General features: G+C 26.8%; 1 protein-coding gene across 50 annotated transcripts in view; it reads right to left on the reverse strand.

Annotated features, from left to right (window-relative positions):
* Window positions 1–13844, reverse strand: part of LOC107455144 (collagen alpha chain CG42342) — a 160818-nt gene extending 146974 nt beyond the window's left edge. For 48 of the 50 annotated variants that reach the window (XM_071182534.1, XM_071182535.1, XM_071182529.1 and 45 more), the window contains exon 1: window positions 13362–13824. In XM_071182534.1, the coding sequence (XP_071038635.1) occupies window positions 13362–13661 (300 nt within the window). In that variant the 5' untranslated portion in view covers window positions 13662–13824. Of the gene's footprint in view, window positions 1–13361 lie in introns of all 50 variants that reach the window. The other 2 variants (XM_071182525.1, XM_071182547.1) reach the window with 2 other exon arrangements.
* Between the last annotated feature and the right edge of the window lie 2605 nt (window positions 13845–16449).

Below are 16449 nucleotides of genomic sequence, written 5' to 3' on the forward strand. Positions count from 1 at the left end.
ATTTTTATAAAACATAAATGAAATCTATATGAACAAGAAAGATGACTATGCATATGGATGGAATTTGTATCTCGAATACTCCCTATACTGATGGACAAGATAACTTTTCATCGTGATGCATGTGGGATTATTCGATTGCAAATATATTTTTTAATTAGTCTAATGATTAACGCTTGGTAATTAATATGCCATTGCGTATCCTTGATCAATTTGCCATTTTGTTAAGAATGGCAGATGGATTGAGCAGCCTAAATTACTCAAAAATATGTTGTTAAATATTTAAATAACTAGCTGCGATGCCCCTTGTTTGAAAATGATTTTAGAGAAAAGTTCATAAAAGCGTTTAGTTTAACGGAATAAATTTTTCATGATATAAAACATAGCTTTTAACCTGCAAAATAATTCAAAAATAAATGCATATATTTTTAAATTTTTGTATGACCATTAAGTTAGAGGCAATTTTAGCAATAGCCAGATTGGTAAAATAGTAAATCATTCCCCCCCAACAACCAGCTTGTTAGCCATGGGGTCATTAAATATAACCATTGTTCATATAGGTACTAGAATAAAAATTAACCTAACTTTATATTTAAAGAAAACAATTAATGCTTGAAGAGAAACAGACATTAGTTCGCAGAAAGGAGGGGGAGGGGAATTTCTCTTTAAGGAAGGAATATAAAAAAAAAATTAAACAAAGTGAATGAAACTTGTTTGTCATCGAGACAATAAATTTAGCAATTGTATTTTATTTATTTTCATTAAATGCCTCCCCACTTCAGACAACACAAAGAAGTTGATAAGAAAAACAAATAAACAGAATATTTATGATCAAAACGTCCAACCCCAACTTAATTGGCCTGGAACAAAAATGCTTGGCGAGTGCACAAATCCATCAGAATAACTTGACATAACATATGGCCACATCAGTCTACGAGGTGATGACAGAATATTCTCGTCAGCTACCACTACTACATTTTTCGAAGTTTTGGGGCATGTCTTTTATCGTCTGTGCTTGTCAGAAGCCAACTTTTAAAAGTTTCACGATTAACATTTCGAATAGCTCTGTTTTTATAATTGTTGATAAAACAGCTTTGTAACGAGCATTTTTCACATTTCGAATGTAAAATACATAGGCCTAAACAAAACGATTACTCTCAGAAATTGCTATGACGAGAGTTTCGAAACAAAATTACGGTAAAGTGACGGTAATTTTTACCTCGAAATCTATTTTTTACCATAAATTAAACTGAACAAAAATCAGATATACGTGATTTCTACAGTACTATTTTCAGTAAAATTAATGAGTCACTGTTATTAACTAAACATAACTGTGAAAATTACGATATAAAATTTTACGATAAAAATGTATTTTATGGTAAAATGGATTTTACGGATGCTGACCCCTGGGTGACAGTACTTAACACCGTAATTAGTTCCGAAATTTTTTGTATAGTGTGGATAGATAATTGAGAAAAGGTGACTGTGTGATATTAGTAGGATATTCCGGACCGGATAATTTTAAATTTTACAAAATGTCAACGATCAATAATCATGACGTTTTGGCTAGAATATATTGATGAGAAAACATGAGAGTATTAAATTAATACTATTTCTATTCATCTGAATAATAGTTTAAAGATGTTTCCTCTTTAGCTATTATTCTAATAAAACTAGTGATTAATTGTCCGAATTCGAGCATTCTGTAAAATTTCTAAGCAGCTCGGATAATGATTTTAATTCGCGAGAATTTCCAGGACAACTAACAAATTGTAAATATGAAACTCAAGAACCATGATGCATGTAGCTCAGGTTATAAACACGCTGATTTATTCGAATAGGTCACAGGTTAGAATATTTCAGATTTACTTGAATACTCCAAAAGTTTCGAGTCTTTTGAATAGCTAAATTACAGGTATTAATTAATACCCGATAGATGGATATTAATTTGTTAAATATCTTAAGACTATAATGAACATATTTAATCGTTAAAAACTATTTTAATTAATTACCTGTAAGAAAAAATGTAAGTTTTTAATATAGAAATAAAAATACTTTTAATTACATTAAAACATTAAAATTTTCGAACTTTTTAAAAGTCGCTATGCTAAATCGAATATTTGTTAAAAGTCTGAATACTCAGAGAAGTATATCCGTTAAATGAATCCATCCGTTACCCGTACGTTATAAAAGGCTGCATACTGAGAGACTCGAGTTCACAATCTGAATCGGATCGTTGTAGGAAATCTGCATACTAAGAGTTACAAGTTTACTGAGAATCGGATCGTTGTGAAAAGGCTGCACACTTGAGAATCGTATATCAACTATGTGAATCGGATCGTTGTGAAAATGCTGCACACTTGAGAGTCGTATATGAACTATGTGAATCGGATCGTTGTGAAAATGCTGCACACTTGAGAGTCGTATATCAACTATGTGAATCGGATCGTTGCTAAAATGCTGCACACTTGAGAGTCGTATATCAACTATGTGAATCGGATCGTTGTGAAAATGCTGCACACTTGAGAGTCGTATAGGAACTATGTGAATCGGATCGTTGTGAAAATGCTGCACACTTGAGAGTCGTATATCAACTATGTGAATCAGATCGTTGTGAAAATGCTGCACACTTGAGAGTCGTATATCAACTATGTGAGTCGGATCGTTGTGAAAATGCTGCGCACTTGAGAGTCGTATATCAACTATGTGAATCGGATCGTTGTGAAAATGCTGCAAACTTGAGCTTCGCATATCAACTATGTGAATCGGATCGTTGTAAAAATGCTGCACACTTGAGAGTCGTATATCAACTATGTGAATCGGATCGTTGTAAGACCATGGCATAGTAGCACATTCGTTGCATGAATTGGATAGTTGTTAAAAAGTTGCATATTTAGAGTTGTTATGTGAATGGAAGCGTTGTTAAAAAGTTACGTATTTATGAGTCGTATATTCGTTGTGGGTTAATTATTCAAAATAAAATAATTTGTTTTATTTAATTTGAAAAAATTTCTTGTGACATTATGTAGACTAGAAAAATACCACAAGAACAGAATAACACGCAATGTAATATATAATGTAATATGATATATAATATACGATACATCAATATTTTATTTCAGAAAGATATTGAAAAAATATATGTCATTGACCTTCATGATAGCTTTAAGACATTCTTCTTAAAAAAATAATACGGTGCTGCCATTCCAGTCAATTCATTTCAAATGCCTTCTGTTATTTTTATTATATACATAAATGATTATGATACATGATACCTCAAATCCTTCATAACACAGTATGTGATACAAAAAAAATACACGAGTTGAACGTTAAACGAACACGTTCGTTAGATGGCAAACATTTTTCATTCATTTCTTTTTTGTTCAGACATTTCCTTGTTATGACAACCACTTTTATAACAACTTATCATCTATCATTTTTTAACAATATTTCAATATGATTCGTTCTTCATTGCTTTCTATGATTTTTTTTTTAAAAAATGCCTCATACTCAGACATGAAAACAGAATTTCAGGATGTATCTTCCACAGAAAGCAATAGCTGTCTGAATTAGTTATCAAAAATAAATAAAATAAAAAGCCATAAATTCAAGTTCGCGTAGTGAATACTAATTTTAAGAAGTGAGTTTTAACATTTAATAAACTATTTTTGTACATTGTTGATTACATTTCATTTTCTTGCGAATCTTTATAAAATTATCTTATCTTAAAAAATGCAATTTGAAATCACTGCTTTTAAGCTTTAATTAAAAAGAAATCGTCGTTATGATTATCAAATATAATTATCAGAAAAACCATTCCTAGCTGAATAATTTACTATAAATTTCAATGCAGTTCCTAATTTTCAATTATATATCCTTTATTTTTGAGAAAAGAAAGTATCAAGAATCTTAAACACAACAAAACACAAACAAAAGAGATGTTTACTAGAAATCTAAAAAAATTCTCAAGATTTTTCAACTGTATAATAACACACACTGAGAAAAAGTATCATCAAATGAACCAGAATATGGTAAAATTTACAGTGTTTCTTGCACTATGGGAACATCCAAAAGCTCTGTAATTTTTACCAAAGCTCTTTGTTAATGATTTTGGTAAAATTAACATTAAAACATAGTTTTATAGTATGTGACAAAATTTAGTAAATGGGGTAAAATTTGGTAATTTTTACAAAATACCTTAGAGCATGACATAAAAACTATTTCTTTGGTTAAATTTACTTTTCAAGTTTGTATTTTTTTCTAAATGTGTGGTAATAAGAACTTTATCTATATAAGAACTATAGAAATTTTTCGATTTTAATACTGTAAATTTTGGCTCTTAATACCAGCATTATGTATTTTTTTTTAACTAGAAATGTATTTGCTTACAGCACGGTAATTTTACTTGAATTTTTTTCCTCGTGCTCATTTTTCACAAGAAAATTCCCATTTATTTGTCATAAAAATTAGTAAACGGTGTACAAAATATAAATACTTTTTTCTTTTCATTTTATAGCATTAGCCTCAAATTAAAAAAAAATTTAATGTCAAATAATTTTAAATGTAAGGTTAATTTTAAATGTAACATTAATTTTAAAAGTAAGGTATAGATCAAAGGTGATTAGAGATGTTCGTTTTTCTTCTGCCCACGGAAAATAAATAAGCTTTCTCATAAAAAAAAGCATAAATACAGGGATTCAACATGTAAATTGTTCTAATGTAAGCTATTCTAAACACAAACATTAGGAGAAAAGCCAAGAGACCAGAGTTTTGTGAAGCCTCTTCGTGATAGATTTCTTCAAGTAATTGAGATGGATTAAATTTCTGTTACTTTACTTAAGGTTGTAAATAAAATTTATTTCACAGTTGGGATGTAAGCTGTTGACACATTCTTTCTTGTTAACACGATGTGTGAGACATCACATTTAATTAACATTATAAACTACGTTAATTTATTTTTCTTTTAATATCCAAAAAAATATATATCACATGATTTATCAGTTTATTCTTCAAATTGAGCATACTATGTTACACCGAAAAATAATTACACATTATCTCAGTTTCAAAAAAATTAAAACGAAAATTACGAGAAACATTAATCATGATATTTAACTGTGTCTCGAGTGAGAGAGATGCATATTTTTCTTTTTTATAGTTGCTATTTTTATAGTTATATAATTTTAAAAGTAAGTTCTAATCGTTTTGTTAGAAAAATAAAATGTTTGTATTATTATTCCTTTATTTACAAATATAGGGAAATAACTGAGTAACGAAAATTAAATAAATTAAACGCATTTCAATATACAATATAATGCCCAAAAATAACTTTAAAAAGCTATTATAGTCAGTTGCTTTTCATTCTTTACATTTAAAATTATAAGAAGAAAATTTATTACACATGTTACAAGAAAAACCGAGATGTTGTATTATAAAAGATATTGCACTGAAATATTATGCATAGTTTCATAGTTTCTAATAGCTTTTTACATAAATAAAATGTATACAATAATAAAAAAATCTTTCAAAATAACAATCTTCAATTTCTGGAAATAAAAATATAAGGCTAAAAATTAAGTGGTGAAAATTTAAAACTTAAAAATAAAAGGCTTTAATGGTAGCATATGCTTTAATAATAAATGAATTGAAAGTAAATTACCATTTTTATAAGAACATAATGGTAGTAAATTATTTGAATATACAATATAAGGCACAAAATATTATGCATAATTTTTGAATCTTTAATAATGAATTTTTTCTCAATAATTAATTTTAAATTTGTAAGTAACCTTCAAAGGAAATTTATAATTGTTATTGATATTTTTTTAGTAATTAAAATAAAAAGAACGATAGATTTTCAAAAGTTACAAACTAAAGTAAACCATATTGCACAGATTATTTATCATTTAATTTTAACAGATTACCAAAAGTTGAAATCATTAAACATCTTTCTCAATAAACGTAGTTTACAAAAGCATTACACATAAAGTTTAAAGCCATTATAATTAATTCAGATCAGATTTTTAATAAAAATAGGAATTTATAATTATTAATATTTATATTTAAAATAAAAAAATTGATTTGCAAAAATCAAAAACTAAGGAGAACATATTTTAGAGGGATATTTTATGTAATTACATAATTATTTGAGTCTTACTAACTGAGTAAGAGAAAAATATGAAAGTAAATTGTACAAAATTTAATATATTTAATATTTAGGTATTTAATCTGTTTTTAAGTTCACACATAATTGAATGTATTTCTTCACACATAATTGACTGTATTTCGTTATAATTGACTGTATTTTTTTTTTAAATGAGATATTTTTTAATGTGTAAAACTTTATGTAAAATCAGATAAGAACTAAGGGAGAAAAATTTAAAACTAAAATGGAATACATTCGAATATATTAAAATAGTATAAAATTTTATATAAAATATAAAATAAGTATAAAATAATACTTTGAGAACTAAGTCTCAAATACTAAGGACAAAAGCTATACAACCCATTCACAAAAATTTCATATTTAGTTCATTTATATCTCATTCAATTTATTCTCGTTTTAAAAAATACAACTAATTGTATATAGCTATACAGTTAATTGTATTTTTTAAAACGAGATATTTATATTGTATAAAATTTTATATAAAATAAAATAAGAACTTAAAGACAGAAATTAAAAACTAAAATTTAATACATTTTGCAGAGATGTTATGTATAGTTCTGCAGTTTCATATTCAATTGTGTCAACTAAATATAAAAAAACTGAGATATTTAAATTGTATAAAATTTTATCTAAAATAAAAACACATAAATGTGAAATATTAATTTAAGAACTAAGTATCTAAGTATAAAAACTAAGGACTAAGCTATACAACCCATTCACAAAAATTTCATGTATAATTTACTCCACTTGTATAATTTGCTCAATTTTTTTTAAACTAGATATTTTTAACTGTACAAATTTTTTTATAAAATAAGATAGGAAATAAGAAACAGAAATTTAAAACTAATGTGGAAATATTTCGCAGAGATAGTATGTAGAGTTTCATAATTTCATATGAATATGAAAAAACTGGGAAAACTGAGAAAACTACGAAATTCAGCACAAAATAGATAATAAAAATTTTAATCCTTAGACATAAACAATGCTATAGGAACTAAGAGTCTAGTTATTAAACTAAGGACTTAGTTAGACAAGCCTGCACAGATTCTATTTAAAATTAATAGAATATTCAAGAGGAAAAGGGATGTTTTAAAGAATGAAATTTCATATAAAATAATAAGATAAGAACTAAAAAGCGAAAAAAAAACTTTAAAAAAAAAAAAACTTAAATGGTAGCAGACGATTTTGTTATGCTTCCAAAATTCCTCAGACTTAATTTTTTTTCGTTAGATTACGATTCTCTCACCGAGCAAATGCAACCCGCATAAAGCTGTCTCAGATTTGACAAGAAAAATCTGCAGCAGTTTAAAGGGATTTGGACTCGAAATAACTTATCCTATCTTGAACCTCAAAAACCTATTCTCAAAAGGGACAGTGCTTTATGTTCCAAAAATATTCTACGACAACAGACAAGAGCAAGGCACTTATGTCTAAAAGAGAGTTTTTTTTTCTACTTTTTGATCGATTATTTCGCTTGAATACCTCAGCCCCAAAACAAACATTGTCAACTGTTTCTTTAGTTTCATTTCTAAGCATCTGAACTATTTGTTTTATGACTGTTATGTGGCTAAAAAAATAATATCTTATCCAGATAGGTTTTAAAAAGAATATCGTTTTTGCGTGATCTAATTATAATTTTTTTGGCCAGTAAAATGCTGTAAGCACTACTAATTTCCAATACTAAAAAGCAAAAAAATACAATTTCTAGCTAAAAAAAACCATTACTGAGATCATTATATTAAATGAACATTAGTTAAGTTTTATTGTCTTGACATATGTCTGTTTAAAAACGCGAAAACCCGGAAATATTGAATAATTATAACTTATTATCTAATTTTCAAGGAAGATAGATTATTTACGTTTTGGTGATGCAAAAAATAGGTAAACATTCAAAAAGAATTTTTACAATAGAAACATAAACATGAAATAGAACAAAAAACACAAGGAATTAAGATTAAAAAGATCATCATGTTATGAGAAGATATGTGTTAATTAACCGAATTAGGGGCAAAATATTATAATTAAATCAGAAAATTCTTTAAGCTCTCTAAACTCTTTAAGTGGGAATTTTAAAATCACAAAGTAAGTTGTTTTACAAAGTTAGTTTCTGTCATTGCTTTTCTACATAAATAGACAGACATGTGTGAGTAAATATCCAACGCAAATAAATATTATAATTATTAACTAATATCTTAACATTTTCGAAGAAGATAAATAACTTCTTGTATTCTGATGATTTACAAAACAAGCATTTCTATAAACAATATTTTCAATTAAATGTAAAGATTAAATAAAAAAAGCGCAAAAATGAATTAAAAATACATAATTCTTTAAAAAAAAGTATCTGTAACTAATCAGAGTAATAGCAAAACATTATAAGAAGTGGAGGCTTAATAACATACATTTTGTAAACCAATATAATGCAGAGTTTCTGCAACCTTAGTAAAAATTAAAATTGGTTTCCTTTCAAGATTAATCATAGCATCGTGTAACCGAATTCAAGAAATACGATAATCGGCTTTAACTTATGACCATATTAAGAGTGACAGAAAATATATCATAATATAATTATAGTATAATCATATGCTTTAACTTATAGCACCATCTTAAAGGTTATAGTAAATATAATAAATTATAGTACTATAATATGCTTCAACTTAGCACCATATAGTATTATAATATGCTTCAAAGGTCACGGGAATATTTAATAATATAATTATAGTACGATTATTTGCTTCAACTTACATATATACAAATATAGAATAATTATTGTATTATGTGCTTCACCGTAGCACCATATTGAAGGAAACAACAAATATATTATAATATAGTTACATTACGATAATATGCTTCATCTTAGTACATATTAAAGTTTACAGAAAATAAATTACGATATAATTATATTTCAACATGCCTCTATAATATTTCTATCAATATGATTTATAAACTATTTTAGTTCTTTTTATCATGCAATATTTTGTCTACGGATTGTGTAAAAAATTTTTAAAATAACGTACTTTCCTTAAAATAGTTTTAAAAATATAGTCTCTCTTTGAAAAAATATTACAAAATACTACTTAACCTACTTATTCACTTCATTATAAAATTAAATTATTTCAAAAAAATTGTTTTAAATATCTCAGAAGATCTCGTAAATGTTTATTACTTTTATAAAAACTGAATAATAATGACGTAAATGTTTAAAATAAAACCAACTTTCTATTTTATTTCAATTAAAAACTATGCTACACTCATAAATGTTTAAAATTAGTTTTAGTAAATAAAAATTACTATATGTAAGGTATTATTATAATAACTAAAAATTGTGGTGCATGTGAAATTAAAAATTAATCATTAAGTTTTCGTAGCTGGGAAATAAGTGGAACGAATAACATTTTGTGATAAAAAACATTCTTTAAGCGAAAAAGACATTTATGTAACTCATTTTCTACATTTTCTAAAAAAATTCTGCATAACATACACTTTCTGTCGCGTATTAATAACAAATAAAAATATTTAAAAAAGTTTTTCGTAAATGTCACTTAAAATTTTGTTCCAAATTATAACAAAAGAATTCAAAATTTCAATTATCTATTTGAAATTCATATAAAAATAAATTAATGTTAAATTGTGACGCAGAAAAAGTAAGTGTAACATTAAACTTTAAAGCAATTTTATAACATATTAATAATTATAACATTTACTGAAATCTGAAAAACATCCAACTAATTATGACATCTATCATCTATAAACTACTGAAATCATAGGATTATTTTAATTTTCATCTAAAAATAAAATGAACTTTCAAATTTTAAAATATATTTAAAAAACACTTCTAAAATTCTTTGGAAAATAACTACTGATTGTGATGAATAAATTTCATCGCTTAAATTCGAGAGAAAAAAATATGATTACATGCAATGATATAAATATTTATAAGTTTTAATTTAATTGAAAATGCTAACAAGTTATCAGTTTTAAATTTAAACAGGATTTATTAACGTGTTTATAGAAACTTTAATTGTTAAACTATTCATTAAAATAATATCTTTTACTCGATGATTTTTATTTTGTTCGTCATATGTTGAACGCTATTTGTAAGTTTTAAATCATTTATAAAATTTGAAATAAAAAAGCTTATGTTTCACAATATGAGTTTAGTTAAATTTAAATATTTTCAGTTGTGTTTAAATAAAAATTACTTCTCTTTCCTTCCCGAAATTATAAAATGATCAATAATAATTAACAAGCTTTAAAATGATATTCTTTAAACTTGAAATTTTCCTAAATACATTATTCCTTTGAAACATACTTATGGGTTAAAAAATATGTTCATTTAAGTTGAATTGATTTTCATGAAATGCTTATAAATTACACAAAATGTGTTTATTCCAAATTAATTGCAGTCATCAATCATCCAATCATTTGTTACAAATCATATTTTGTAATAATTTTTTGCAAGAGTATGATTTAGAGAATTTAATTTTGTATTTGTAATTTATAATATGAATATTCGTTTTTTTTTTTTAATTTTATAGTAAGGTATTTTCATCTTCGACAAAATATTCAAAACAATTTGCTTGAAAAAAGTAAATAAGTTTTACATAAGTAAATTATACAATTCAAAGACAACTTAGAATTTTGTGCATGACTTTGAATATGTTAATTTGAAATTCGGAAAGATGCAAACTTTCTTACTATTCTTTAAACTGTTATGCCTTAAATTGAACTAGAATTGAATTCCGAAGAATTGTATTGTTCCGAATTTAGAATTGTATCTTTCCGAAGTAAATATATTATTGGTTTATAATAAAGAAGACTTTTCATACAACAAAATTTAACTAAAAAATCGATTCTATAAATGTAAAACAGAGAACTTAAGACCAAGCAGATTGTAGGATATTTTAACTATTAAATAGTATTGCATTTTTAAAAAGCAATAGGTCGGGATTTATATTAATTTGTAGTAGAAATTAAATATTTTTAACGATATTATGAATACGGTAAATATCGATAATGAAAAGCATATCATTTTGATTACGATGAACCTTCTATTTAAATTTAAGAGACAATGAAATACGCAAAAAGGTGAAATCGACAACTACAAAAAATAGTGTCTGATTTCTCATCTCAAAATTAATTAGAATATTTACTCACTAATTAGTTAGAATATTTAAGGTTAGGATTTTCAGTTTCGTTAGGCTACTTAATTTCACAAAACTTTCCAAAAATCACAAAATTATCAAATATGGCAAGAAATCAACATCGCGAATGATACAGAAAAAATATTCTTAATTAATGATTTAAGAACGTAAGTAAACAACCTAATATTTCTTATTGCTTTTATGCGTAATTTTTAATTTTAACTAAATTCATGAATTTCAAATGAATAAAATAAGTAGCACTTATAAATTAAAAAGTAAAAAAAAAAACATTTGATCAAAAATTACGCTCATATAATGATTTGTATTAACATTAATGGCAGTCAAAAAAGTAAAAGGAATATTTTTATTTCTCAACAACTATTCGACCGATTTCCGTGAAATGGGAAAATTACTTAGATTAAAATGGTGGGGAAATTTGTATACTTTACAACTCAAACATTTTTAAACCATTATTAATTTTACCGTAATTATAAAAAATAACTTTTACATTGAAATTATCTTTACATAAACGAGTTCAACAATAATCTTAACAACGTACTGCTCTGATCGTTTCATCAAAAATTGTTAAAGTATTCCGTTTTTTATTTTGAAAATTGTGCTTTTGAAACAACCTGAAAAATAATGAATATAGAGAAATATATGACAATTGAATATTAAATAAAACAGTCTCATGATAGTAAGTAAATTATTCAAAACTAAATAACATATTTAAAAAAACTCAGATGATATAAATTTAATTTATAAAGATGGCAGTACGATATTAATTAAAAGAATTTTAACAGAAAAAATAACTTACATGATTTAACAGTTTAATGAAAAATTTCAATATGTAGAGGAGAACTAGAAAAAAGATGGTTGGAACTAAAGAGCTCAGAAAAATGAAAATAAGTGACATTTCAAAACTACGCAAGTTTTTAAGCTTCAAAACATGTTGTAGCAAAATATAAAAGTTTAAAAAAAATATTTACTATGTTTTTTATTTTTGAAAAAACTTTAAAACAGATTTTTTTTCCTCAGATTTTAATAAAAATAATATATATTGTAAACAGCTTCCTGTTATCGCTACATATTCCGAACTCAATTTTCTACGGCAAAATAACACGATCATTCACCACATTCTTAAATTTACTGAATACAATAAAATGTCACTATTTATTGTCCAAATGCTTAGAAAAGTGGACTTTGAGATTTTAAGGAAAAACTAAAATATATTGTAGACAGCTATTATGATACATTATACATTTGAAAACTGATTTACTAAAATGCCACATTAACATGTTCCACTGCGTTCCTAAACTAATTAGGTACACTAAAAAGGATAAAATAAATTAGATAATTTGAAATTTATTTTTTTAGAATGGATGGGTTTTTTTTAATTGAAAATTAGATATATTTGAAAATAGCTTCTTGTTGCTCATGTACATTCTAAATATAATTTTTTAAGTTCCAAATAACATGGCATTCCACTACGTTTTTTAACTAGTTAGGCATAAAACTAAAATATTTATTTGTCCACAAGGAGAAAAATACTCTGGTAGAATTACTGTTCTGTATGGTTAAACCAAAAAAATCCTAATTCTAGTAATAAAACTAAAGTATATATATAAACCAATCATTTGGTAATTTTTCCCTTCATATGGAAACGATTCGCCAAAGATTCTGATTTTCAAAATTATAATATTTATTACCAACATTTAGTAAAAAATACAAAACTGAAAAATAAATTTAACCGGATAAATGGTTTTTATGCCGTGTTCTAAGAAATCATGATAAAATGACCAAATTTTATCACATTTACTAAATTTTATCACTTATTATAACACCATATTTTATGGTTAACTTAACAAAAATCATTGCCGAAGCATTCCTGCAAAAATTATCCACCTTTTTGGTGTCCCCATAGAGCCAGAAACAGGATAAATCTAACCATAAAATAGTTTTTTTTTTTTCTGAGTGCAGGGATGGATATTTTTTGAGACACTGACTGGAATTATAAAAATGCTCTTAAATGTTGATTGATCTAATAATGAAATTACCTGTCGGACAATGGATTTGACGTAAGTATTGAGATGATTGACAGATGAAGGAGGATCAATCCTCATCCTCAGTTGCTCGAACCGGGATTCAAGAGTGAACAGTTTGTCCTCCACGTGGGTTAACCGCAGGCGGGACACACTCAACATAACCCAGGAGAGCGCACACAACAACCAGAGCAAGAGAGTTCCCGTTTTTAAATACTCCCAACAGAACCGTACCACATTCGGTACCCTTTTACTCTTTATACCAAGTTCCGCGTCCGGTCCTTTGGACTGGACACATTCTGTCCGATCCCCCATCACGAGCTCTCAAGTCCGGTCAAGGGATCTTGGAATGACAACAACTCATCGCGAAAGGAAACACAATCTGAGAAGTCCAAGAAGAGCGAGAGGAAACCGTCAACAACTCCGATTCGGTCAAACTTTCACCAACATTCTGAGAAACCCGCCTCTCAATCTCAGTAAGCGTCGCGGTGAAACCCCGCGCTTTTTATTTTTTCTGCCAGCATTCATTTTCAGCGCCATCTGTTTAAAGCAAGTTGAACTAACTGAAGGAGAAAGCTTCCCTGCCATACATTTTAATCTCATTTTATATTCTCTCGAACGCCGATCTATCTCTTATAGTGATGATTCAATTTAACCTCATATGCCAAGCGCATGGATCTCATTACTTGAAAATGCAACATTGCACTTCCAAAATATTTTTTTATTTTTATTTATTGAAATATTCATAACTTCAATTTTTGATATCATTATTAATTATAATTTATTTTGGAATAGGAAAAGAAGATGAAACTGCTTCACTGATTTATATTTTCATCTTATTATGTATTCGCAGGAACGATGAGCTCTTATTTATGAAATTGAACATAATATCTCAAACGCATACACAAAGCTTTGNTTTTTTTTGTTATTTTAGGATATAAAACATATTTTTCAAACCTTAATGAAAGTAGAATAAGTATTGCATTGCTTTATATTTTTTGAAATGGCTCATAATAATTTAAAAGAGTAAAACATTGTTTTAGTTCAATATTTTCACTTTATTTAAGTCATGTCACAAGGCATTTTTAGCGCAATTTTCGCATTTTTAAGGGCATTTTTTGCACTTTTTAAGGGCATTAATGGGGATTTTTTAGGTCATCAAAATCCGGGCTGTAGTGATGATTCAATTTAACCTAATATGCCAAGCCCATGGATAAAAATTTTGGGGCCTCATTACTTGAAAGTGCAATATTGTACTATCAAAAATATTTACCTTTTTGTTAAAATATTCATAACTTCAATTTTTGATATCATTATTAATTATGCTTTATCTTAGAATAGAAAAAGAAGGTGAAACTGTTTCACTGATTTATATTTTCATCTTATTATGTATTCGCAGGAACGATGAGCTCTTATTTATGAAATTGAACATAATATCTCAAACGCATACACAAAGCTTTGGTGCCCCATCACTTGAAAGTGCAATAAATATTTACATTTTCATTTATTTATTCCCGCTTTTAACTGCATGTATCGTTAATGTTATAATTTACCTTGGAACAGAAATAGGAGATGCTTTTCTACTTTACATGTTTTTAACTCATTTTATATTCATCAGTACGATAAGTGCTTGGCTACGATTAAATTACGTTGATCCAAATTAGATGCGCATTTTGTGCCCTTTTACCTGAAAGTGAAAGCGTTAAACTCTTGGATCGCATCTTAGGCGCTTTGAAACCTTTTGTTGTACATATTATTTAAGCTTAATAAGATGTTTAACCATGTTTTGGATCAAGCGGAACACAGTAGCGTGTATTCAATTTAGAGAAGGATTCAATTCTAGAATAATGTGATTTAATTTGGCACCTTATAAAGTTAGCAATTAATTTGAATAATAATATGAATCAAAGCATTTCAAAAATTTTAATGAAGTACAATGTGGAAAAAGCGGACCACCCTGAATATCTCTTGTCTAATGATCGGATTTTCACATTTTAGGACTCAATCTGAATAGCTACATGGGGTAACCTCAAATATGCTAAATAATAAGTGCAGACGATTTTTTCAGATACGAAATCAGACACAAAAAAGTATTTTCTTTGAATAAACATACTATTTTTCAACGGATTGGGATCTCTGATCTCCAAAACATAGGGGGTTGCAGCAATTTGGAAAATATAGTCCCAATCGTTTGATCAGGAGAGAGCTCCAAAATTTGAACCACTTAATGCTAATTTTACCTAATGCGTATTTCGGTATATCTCAAAAACGTTTTAAGCAAATTAAAGAAAAATTTACACACGATTATAAAATTTCTTATCCAAAGATAACTCCATGCGAAAAATAGCTTTAGTAGATATTTATTATTCTTTATTATTTTATTTAAGAAGGTTTTTTTTTAGTTGCAAGATGTATAATTTTTTGCATCATTTTAAAGAATATAATTTTATGTAACAAAATACAAAATTTGAGCGAAATTGGTCGAATAGTTTCGGAAACATCGATTTCCAAGTACCTGACTTTTTTGAAATTCAATTTCTCTGTTTAGGCTCAAATTTTGTATCTTGCCATGTAAAATTACAATCTTGGTCGAATAGTTTCGGAAACATCGATTTCCAAATACCTGACTTTTTTGAAATTCAATTTCTCTGTTTAGGCTCAAATATTGTATCTTGCCATGTAAAATTACATTCTTGATCGAAATTGGTCGAATAGTTTCGGAAACATCGATTTCTAAGTACCTGACTTTTTTGAAATTCAATTTCTCTGTCTTGGCTCAAATTTTGTATCTTGCCATGTAAAATTACATTCTTTAAAATGATGTAATAAATTGTAAACCTTGCATTTTTTGGCTATTTTTGAATAAAATCATAAAAATAAAAAACACTTACTAGAAGTTATTTTTTGTATGGAATTATCTTTTGATAAGCAAACTATATAATTGGGTGAAAAATATTTTTCGATTCGCTTCAAACGTTCTTGAGATATAGTGAAATACGCAAAAAGTAAAATTAACATTAAGAGGTCTAAACTTTGGTGCTCTTTCCTGACCAAACTATTGGGACCATATTTCCCAGATTGCGACTACCCTCTATATTTCGAA

Source organism: Parasteatoda tepidariorum, chromosome 6 (genome assembly GCF_043381705.1).
Source record: "Parasteatoda tepidariorum isolate YZ-2023 chromosome 6, CAS_Ptep_4.0, whole genome shotgun sequence".
NCBI classification, from domain to species: Eukaryota; Metazoa; Arthropoda; class Arachnida; order Araneae; family Theridiidae; genus Parasteatoda; species Parasteatoda tepidariorum.